The sequence below is a fragment of the Paramormyrops kingsleyae genome, chromosome 11 (assembly GCF_048594095.1).
Source record: "Paramormyrops kingsleyae isolate MSU_618 chromosome 11, PKINGS_0.4, whole genome shotgun sequence".
Classification (NCBI taxonomy): Eukaryota; Metazoa; Chordata; class Actinopteri; order Osteoglossiformes; family Mormyridae; genus Paramormyrops; species Paramormyrops kingsleyae.
In genome coordinates, this window is record NC_132807.1 from 2,519,454 (window position 1) to 2,529,010 (window position 9,557).

Consider the following 9,557-nt stretch of genomic DNA (forward strand, 5'->3'; position numbering starts at 1 on the left):
AAGAAAAATCTGCTTTGTCATTGAACCTGAGAAAACCTTTGAAAATTACCATAATGACGCAGTCTCCATGCTACAATGATAATGATAGAAGCAAAGTTTTTCATTGTGGGGACATATCTTCATAAGTACAATTTGACTGTATTATTTGTGTCCCCTTCAAAAATTGCTCATGAGAAATTTTATATTTATTGTCCCCCCCTACTGTTAAATGAAATTTACGCCCATGAGTAAATCACGATGTTGGCGTTGCTGCAAGGGCTAGTCATTTAAGCGCACATGAGAACCGTTTCGCAGGGATCGATGTCACGTGTTATTTTTTTTTTCTTCCGAATATTCGAATCTCAAAATGAAAACTCGAATGCCATCCCTCCAAACGAATATTCGAATAGTCGAATATTCTGGTCCAGCACTAGGAGAGATATGTGCAAACTTAAAAAAAGCAGATATAAAGAAATAGACCTATACTGGTTGGGACATCGAGGACAAGATTTCTTTGTTCCTATTACAGTATCACACTACTCCCAGCTGCACAACAGGACAGGCACCAGTAGAAGCTTGTACAGACATGTTCATACCAGGCTGGATTTGCGTAAACCTAGTTCAGCAGAGGGTGTACGATAGAAACAATATCTACAAAAGAACTATCATGATCGCCATAGATCTTTTGTGGCAGATCATCTGGTCTATCTTCAGAACAGGACAGGAAGTGGACCATGATGGATTCCAGGAGTAGTGACACAAAAGACTGGTCCAGTGTCCTACAAAGTCCGGGACATCAATGCTGACGTTGTTCACAGGCGTCACAGTGACCAGCTAAGACGTCGTTTTGGCAAAAGTGCACTTGAGGAACCTGCAGTTTCAAATACAGACAGTTTGAATAAAGGACAGCAATCTGTAAATGAGGACATACAAAAATCATGTACCTTGGCTAAACCAGATGATTCTGGGAGTTCATAACAGATTGTGTTGAGACAATCTCAGAGGATTATTAAGCCACCTGCACGTTTTGAGCCAGATTAATTATTGATTGTTACAGTACAGTACTTCCAAGGTGGGTTGTTATTTGATACCAGGAATACACAGTTTATAGTGTTATAAAAAAAAAAAAATGTTAGATGGTTTAAAATGCCACATTCTCAATAGTCACTTGTAATCTCAGTGTGGAGGAAATGTGATGTATTGAGTTTATGTTAATAGTTTTGTTAATGCTGCAAGCGGTATGTCCTAATGGTGTTGCTGTAGCACAGGGGTGGCCAATCTTATCCACAAAGGGCCGGTGTGTATGCAGGTTTTAGGGATAACCTGTAGGTCAGCTGTTCAAACCCAGGTGTGAGGACCCTTTAGCCAATCAGTCCTCTAATTAGTAATCTAATTAGGGAGTTGCAGCGAAAACCCGCATACACACCGGCCCTTTGCGGATAAGATTGGCTACCCCTGCTGTAGCAGATGCACTAGTGCATGCGCAACCTGTTTAATAGAAGAGACGTTTAAAAGAAAATGGCCAGCATGGTTTCACAGTAAAGACGTAAAGTGAAATTGTGTCTCCGAATAATCCTGCCCAGTACATCACAGTACTGGAAAGATATCATGGTGCCATATTTTTGAATGTTGTTCGGTCTTATGTTTTTTTAGTACAGGTACTAATTAGACTATTAAAAATATGGCTAATGCTAACCATCGAATCAGAATCATGGACACAATATGTCTGAACCACTGCTGAAACTGAATTATACCCTATGTCGGAATTGCAAGCATCATGCTACAATATGTAGAATGCTAAAATGTTAGCTAGTTAAATATGATCTCTCTAGCTTCAAGGTTTTGGAACATGTCCGAGCCTAAGACACGAGTTTAACAAGCTTAACAGGGTCATGCTAATCAGTGGTGCAAAACTTCTGATTGTTTTACAGGAGAGAATGATTTGTGCCAATCTGTTTGCTTCAGCTACACTTCTTTGCTGCTGGGGGTTTGTGCGTATGCATGATCAGGAGTGCTCATAAATATATGTATATTATTTTATACCCTTCTATGTGTAAAAATGTGTGCATGCACGGTTAATAAACATGATCCCAGGTGCAGCTCCTTTCCAAGCTTTTATTAATATTTTGTGACTTTTAACTGCTTTTTAACACCTACAAAAGAAATTTGTCTGAAGGCAGTAAGGTTGAACTGTTCCACAGGTAGGTCGTCTCAGCAGGCCTCCATCCAGCAGACCAGCAGAGAGCCAGGACTGCTAACGGACTTCAGAATAGCAGGGCCTTGTTCTCACAGATCCACCGGTTAAACATGTCATTATCCTTTGTTTGCCAGCTGTTCAGGGTTATTTGGTCTGTATTTATTAAAACATAGTTTTGGCTTCCTTCGTCTGCCCAGAACCTAGAAATAAAGGTTGAGATTTAAATTCAATACAAAAACTGTATAAATGCCCCTGGGTGTTTACAACATGAGTTTCTCAGAAACATTTGATATGTGACAGAAATTTTAAAAACTTGGAAGTCATCTTGGAGTTTACAAAACTGTGCTCAATCACATTAAATCCTTAAATATCAAAAGCAAAAAGGATGTTTGTACGTAGTCCCTACATAATCGTTTTTGTACTGATTATTTGATAGTTTAGAAGATACTGTTGAACTGAATTGGGGCAATCTCTCACACTGCAGTGGTTCTAGTTCTCACCCTGTGGTCATTGAAGAGCCGTTGACCCAGACCCAGTTGTTTGCTTGTCTAGTCAATCCGATCCAGTAACCGTGCCATTTGTCAAAGTATGCAGGTGCAAGGTTCACGATGAACATCTAAATGGACACAATGAAGCTAATTATACCCACACTGCAAGTAGATACAGACTCAGCAAACCTGCTTTCAAGAACAGTAGGAGCAGGGCTTAAATATTCATAAATTCAAAAATTCCCAAGTTTTGGGAATTGATTTAGAAATGATTTCCTTATAAAATCAAAGTATACATGCATGGGTAGCGAATATGCAAACACTCATAAGTGCATTGGATTTAGATTAGAAAGACAGTAGTTTTCATGTGTACATCTTTGTGGGTAGCTATACAATAGGCAAAAAGTTCTGAAATGCATTGAAGAGTACTGTTACACACCACAGGAACATGATTTAGTTTGTTGGAATGTTGTACCTGTTCCTCCTTGTCTTGTATTGTTAGCAGATCAGCCCCCATTTTGAAGCATTCAATACGACTATCTTGCCACGTTTTCCATGTTTGATCAAGGTACAGGAAGTAACACTTTGAATTGTTGAATGTCCATCCAGTTGGGCAGCGTGAGCATGTTGTCCCTTCACAGGAGATAGCCGGAGTAATATTACATATTAATAGCTTTCAGGTCACCCATTCATCTATCTTCCATGACCAATTATCCAACATAGGGCTGTAGCTCCAGTTTATCACTGGGCATACACTAATGCACTATAGATAAGTTGATTCCATTTCACTTAATCACATGTTTTTGAAGGTTACCGGAGGTGTGTGGCTCTGCAGGTTAGGACTCTTGCCTGTGATCAGTAGTTCAAATCCTGCTCTTGTCAGTGATTTCATCATTGTGTGCTTCAGTGAGGTCCTTAACCCCAGTTGCTCCAGAAACCCTGTCTGACCCTCACTTATAAGTTGCTTTGGACAAAAGTAACATGTGTGCACACTGTTGTGAATTGAGATGTTAAGTCACAGACTGTTATGGTGTGGCATGGTGCAGGTGGGAAAAAGAAGGTGATGATCCACTTAGCGGCTGACGAGACAAGGGATTTGCTAATTAACAGCAACAACAAAGGGAAAACCACTAAAATAAGGGACCACAGGAGGTCAGAATTAAATGGCAAAATAACAATGAACAGGGAACCATAAGTCAACAGGGAAACCAAGCAACAAAGGGAGCAGGAACTACAAAAACCAAGCGGCGAGACAACATACACTAACATGGGCAATGACCAGCTAGGGAAATGAACAGTCAGGTACTTAAATACATTGATAACAAGGACTAAGGGCAGGTGTGAATCATCAAAAACAACCAATCAACAAGGGCACTGGACAACAAGACACAGGTGAAGCAATTAACACTAATGAACACAGAACTAAGGAACTAGAGACCTAAAACCAATGAAACACGGGGAAATACTACACTAGGAAAATAAACAAGAAAACAAAGTACAACATAAAACTGGAACAGAACAAGAAAGGTAAATCTAGAACAGGAAACTTAAAACACTGGAGAGCAGAAACAAAGAAAGATATAAGGCTGATCATTAATCAGTCCAATGACTGGGGAATGCAATCCCTAAGCCACACACTCAACCCATTGTGGCAGGCCAGGTAATAGGGACTAAGGAACTAGAGACCTGAAACTAAGGAAACACAGGGAAACATTACACTAGGAAAATAAACAAGAAAACAAAGTACAACATACAACCGGAACAGAACAAGGAAGGCAAATCTAGAACAGGAAACATAAAACACTGGAGAGCAAAAACGATTAGCCAGCCTCAATCAAATGACTGGGGAATGCAATCCCTAAGCCACACATTCAACCCATTGTGGCAGGCCAGGGAATAGGGAGAGCACACTGGGGCTGAATGGACAAGAGAAAGGTAGGAGAACTGGATGGCCAGCAACACCTGCTGGCCAGATGGGGAAGGAGACACGAAAGGCAGGGTTAGACAGGCACTGACCCTGACAACAGACATTCCCTACTTATTGGGGAAAACACAACATGAAATAAACCAGAACTTGGAAGGCCAGCACTCACCATTTGGGCAATATTTTTCCACAGGAAAATTACGGAACTGTAAAATCTCATCCAGCAAAGTCTGGTTCTTTTGCAGTTTTTTGTTCTCACTCTCCAAGAATTCATTCTGAGCAGTGAGATTGCTTTTAAGCACTTGTAGCTGCTGATTGTTTTCCAGAAGGGCACTGTTGTTTTCCATAAGGGCACTATTGGCTCCCATAAGGGCAATGTTGTTTTCCATAAGGGCACTGTTGTTATCCATAAGGGCACTGATGTCCTTTTTGAGCTGCCCTGCAGCACTCTGGGAAAGATTATCTGCAGAAAGACACAACCATGCTGAATAGACCTTCCGTGACCATGTATTGAGGTGAATGAGCTAAAATCTGCTTTGATGTATCACAAAGGAATTCAGAAACAGCGGAGTCAATCCATTAATATAGAGCACAATCTGATTCAGGAGCATGTAGTACTTACAGTAGACAAAGACAGCAATGATGCCAGCCAGTAATAAAGCACAGGTAAGGCTGAGAAATACTATAGCCCACTTCTGGGGCTGATGTCTGTGCTCAGGTTTCTCTGGAGCCTGTGCAGGGGACGAAGTTTCCTGACCAATTGTTCTGGAATCTGCATTAATGTGTGACAATATAATATTGTAAAGTGTTTGTACCAAAAGTAAAGCAAGGTGTCAGTCATTACAGGCTAAGCTAAACAGAGCTACAGTACGCATGTATGCAATGTAGTAATCCTATACACAATGCATCAACTGTGTACACAAACCAAATACAAAGCGTAAAATCATAGATAGAATCATTAAAATGGTCTTTAAACTGAAACAAAAATAGGCACCGTAAGCAGTTAACTAACCAATCTACTACAACCATCACACAAATGATAATAAAATGGAAATACATTATTTTCTGGAAATTCTCTGTACTACTCCCTATGGAGCCTATGTGCGGGTAATTTTCTGTTTGTGAACTTTACAGGAAAACCAATGACAGGCTGATATGACTCATATGGCCCATACTGGAGTGCTCTCTCTGGATCAGGGCAGGGATCCCTTTCCTCGGGTTTCGCTGGGGAGGTCACAAATGCTACATTATTTACTGATGCTTCTCTTTATGCAGATAAATAAATGTGGAAAAAACTGTAAATATATTTATGATAAAGTATTATTATACATTGATATGACTAACACAAGCCACTTTACAATATGATTTAATTTAATATGTTGATGTAGCAAGTTTATCTCATCAGTAGAGGATTCAACTGTACTCTTGGTGAAATTGCCTAATTATTCTACATCACTGTTTCTCAACTGGTAGATTATTATTATTATTTAAATCAAATAATGACACAAAACTCTCAATAATCAAATCTTTCTACAAACAGAGGATCCTCAGTGGTTGTAAGCATGCAATTTTCAGTCTATCCAGAATGATCTACAGGGCCAACCCACGGTATTTTTTCTGTGTTCGTAATTTAGCTTTTAATTCTCAGTAGGAAAGTAGTGCAGGTTTCACTGGACATTTATGATGCATTTTTGGTGCATTCTGTATTACTGCAAAGTTACGGAAGAGGATTAGGGCCACCATGAAAATATTATTTGAATTCTGACTTTTTTCTCAGAATTCTTACTTTAATGTCGGAATTCTGACTTTTTTTTCTAAACTCAGAATTCTCAGAATAATATTTTCATGGTGGCCCTAATCCTCTTCCGTAGCAAAGTAGTGTTGTTTTCGTCCACGGAATTTTTGACAAAATATCTTCGTCAACGAACCTTTTTGACGTGACGGAGACGAGGCGCAACGTAAATGCTGGTCATGTGACGATAACTGTAACGAAATATATCATGTAAAATTGTTGACAAAAACGAGACTAAATTTGGTTTACAAAATAAAAACTATACTAAAATGTCTCTTCATTTTCTTTGACGAAAACGAGACGAGACGTTATTTCCTCTCGTTTAGTCGCGTTATTATTATTATGCAGTATTTCTGTTTCCTGTGTCTCCCATTCGGGCACACAGATGGCGGAGAAATGCGGCCACAAAATATCGTGAACAAACACCACAAACCTTAAAACCTTAAAAGACATCTCAAGGCATTCCACAATAACACTGAGGTAAGTAAAGACATTAACGTAACGTTACTTTCTATTTTAGAAAGCTCATGCCAACTTAACATGTTATCGTTAGCAATAGATGTTAGCCTGCTAGCTTTAGACGTTTTGGAGAAAATTATATTTCATAAGCATAGACACTTGGCGATCTGTACAAAACATCCTTTCTGATAAGATGTCTGATAAGAATACGTGGGTAAAGAGAACATTTTGAAGCTATGTAGGCATTTTAGCAAGCTAAAGCTAAGTAGCAAACAGAACAACAGCTCAGTTGTCTTGAATCCTGGTGATCTAAACTTTCAAGCTTTCATTACTGCGTGACTAGATATATGTCGAAAGGGGTAGTGTTTGAAACATTGAAAGAGCGTTTTTCGGAACATTGTGGGTCTGGCTTGCCAGGCTAGTTACCATCCACGTAGAGGTAGGCTCTGGCTACAGCTCATGTAAATACCTGCTAATTGTGAAATAATGTTCTTGTGGAAAGGATGTTCGTGAATGATTCAGAGCATGATGCATTTTGATTGGCATCCTTTATGGTCTTGTGAGGCCTATTTTTTTCTGTTAAACAATTGTAGCTGAAAATAAACAGCCAAATTACAACCAATAGTTTCAGTCATTGAGGGCAAAATAGGCCTAATAGCAAGGATTTATGCTACTTTAATATTTACAACAGTTAGATTTTCCAGAGGCTGCATCTGTCCTGACATTGTATCTGTTCCTGTGCTAGATTCCAGAAACAGCTTCAGTGAAGCAAGTCCTGCGCAAGAAGATGGACATTATTTTATTTATTTATTTTATTTAAATGTGTGTGTACTTCTAAGTTCAAACGTGTTTGGTTGGCAAAATAAATGTTATAAATTCAAATCAGAGCGTCTTCCGTATCTGGAATGGATGTAGAGTATTCTTGAGTCTATAAGGTAACAATGATATAATAATAAGAACCTTGTTTTAATTGTGAAATGCGTTTTCACAATTAAAGAAAATTTTGTTTTTGTCTATTCTACTAGGTACTTGTACTATATTGACTAGGTAAAATAGAATTGCATTACTAAAATAAAGAGACTAAAATACAAAAATTATTAAAATACAAAACTAGACTAAAATGTCATCAGTTTTTGTTGACTAAAACTAGACTAAAATAGTCATGGATAATTCTGACTAAAATATGACTAAAATGCTCAGACTTTTAGTCGACTGAAACTTGACTAGACTAAAATGAGTATGGACATGACTAAGACTAATAATAACTAAAATGACAGCTTGACGCAAAGACTAGACTAAAACTAAAATTAAGACAGGCCGCCAAAAACAACTATACTGCAAAGCTACACTGGACATCGAGAAGTTCATCCCAGTTGATTCATGCCCCCTTTAATTTATACCCCGTTATACCTTCTGTTATACCCCCTGTTATACCTCCTGTTATACCCCCTTTAATTTATACCCCCTGGTCAGTGGCAAATTCCTGGGCTGCTTTTTGTTGCTAGTCCGCCGCTGGCAAAGCTTGTAACTTACCATCTGGTGCAGGGAATGACTTCTCTGGAGCTAGTTCTGCTTTCTTAACTTGTGCATATAGGATTTCTTCATTCTTTTTGACTAATAATGTAAAATTGAAATAAAAAAGTAAAAGTATTTATATATGGTAATATTGAAAATGCATACACAACAGGGTTGCAATACCCTTTGTAAGTTGAACAATCAGTAATTTGCCATAGTGTAGACAGTTTGACATGTATTACAGATATGAATGCATGTTGCATGTTTTGTGGAAAATGCAATTATAAAATTCATACAGTTACAAAATAATTAAAGATTGTGAAAAACTGAAATAAAAGATATTATTCCACAACTTTTTACGGAGCCCGCAAAGTCCAAAATTTTTTTTTTATTTTTTTGTTTTGTGCACACAAGCTAATTATAACGTAATACGTACAATATAATATCTTTCACACACAAGATTAACAAATATTTTTTTTGGGACTTCACGGGCTCCATGATTTATGATGATTAAAAGATTTCAGTAGAAAGTAAAGCCATTTAATCCACTAATTCTGAGAAGATTTTGGACTGTCTCTGAAATTAATTTTTCCCAATTGTGTAATTTAAATGTTAAATTTCAACATTTACATTGCATTTACTTTATAGAGCAGATGCTTTTGTGACAAGTAGTCAGATGCTGTGTGTGACAGAGGTTTTTTTTGTGCTTTAATCAAAAAGATGTAATGATGCCATAAAGAACATTAAACATTTTCAGACATGAATGTGGAATCAGCTTAGATAAGCTTGACATATTTGTGACCCTGACAGGCAAAGCAAAGAAAATTAAATTTTATGTAAAGGAGACGATACTGGACTCACCTGTAGCCAAGGAATTTTTGGATGTGGTGAAAACCACAGTGGAATAGCAGAGCTCTTCAGACATGTCAGGTATCGCTGACTGACTCTCACATGAGCAGATTTGGTCAGACACTGGCTGGACTAGAGGTTGCTGTCAAAAATATCCCTAAAAAGTCTGAAAAGGGAAGTTTCACTTGACATCTTATTCATTCATTTATATTCTGCTTGATTTTATTTCTCATGTTCTGAAATTGATCCAGTCAGCCTGAAAACTTCCCTTTATCTGCTCAGTTTACAATAGAACTTCCTTAAATGATGTCACAATGGGGGAAGTGCATTTGTCAAAATGTTTTACCTAAAGAA

General features: G+C 38.1%; 1 protein-coding gene across 1 annotated transcript; it reads right to left on the reverse strand.

Annotated features, from left to right (window-relative positions):
* Positions 1-2,080: 2,080 nt before the first annotated feature.
* Positions 2,081-9,349, reverse strand: LOC111848092 (uncharacterized). Its single transcript, XM_023819838.2, has 7 exons — positions 9,216-9,349; positions 8,373-8,453; positions 5,211-5,360; positions 4,758-5,051; positions 3,140-3,297; positions 2,677-2,792; positions 2,081-2,376 (listed from the first exon to the last, which is right to left on the reverse strand). The coding sequence occupies exons 1-7, from the start codon at positions 9,277-9,279 to the stop codon at positions 2,244-2,246; spliced, it is 996 nt and encodes a 331-aa protein (XP_023675606.1). The 5' UTR covers positions 9,280-9,349; the 3' UTR covers positions 2,081-2,243.
* Between the last annotated feature and the right edge of the window lie 208 nt (positions 9,350-9,557).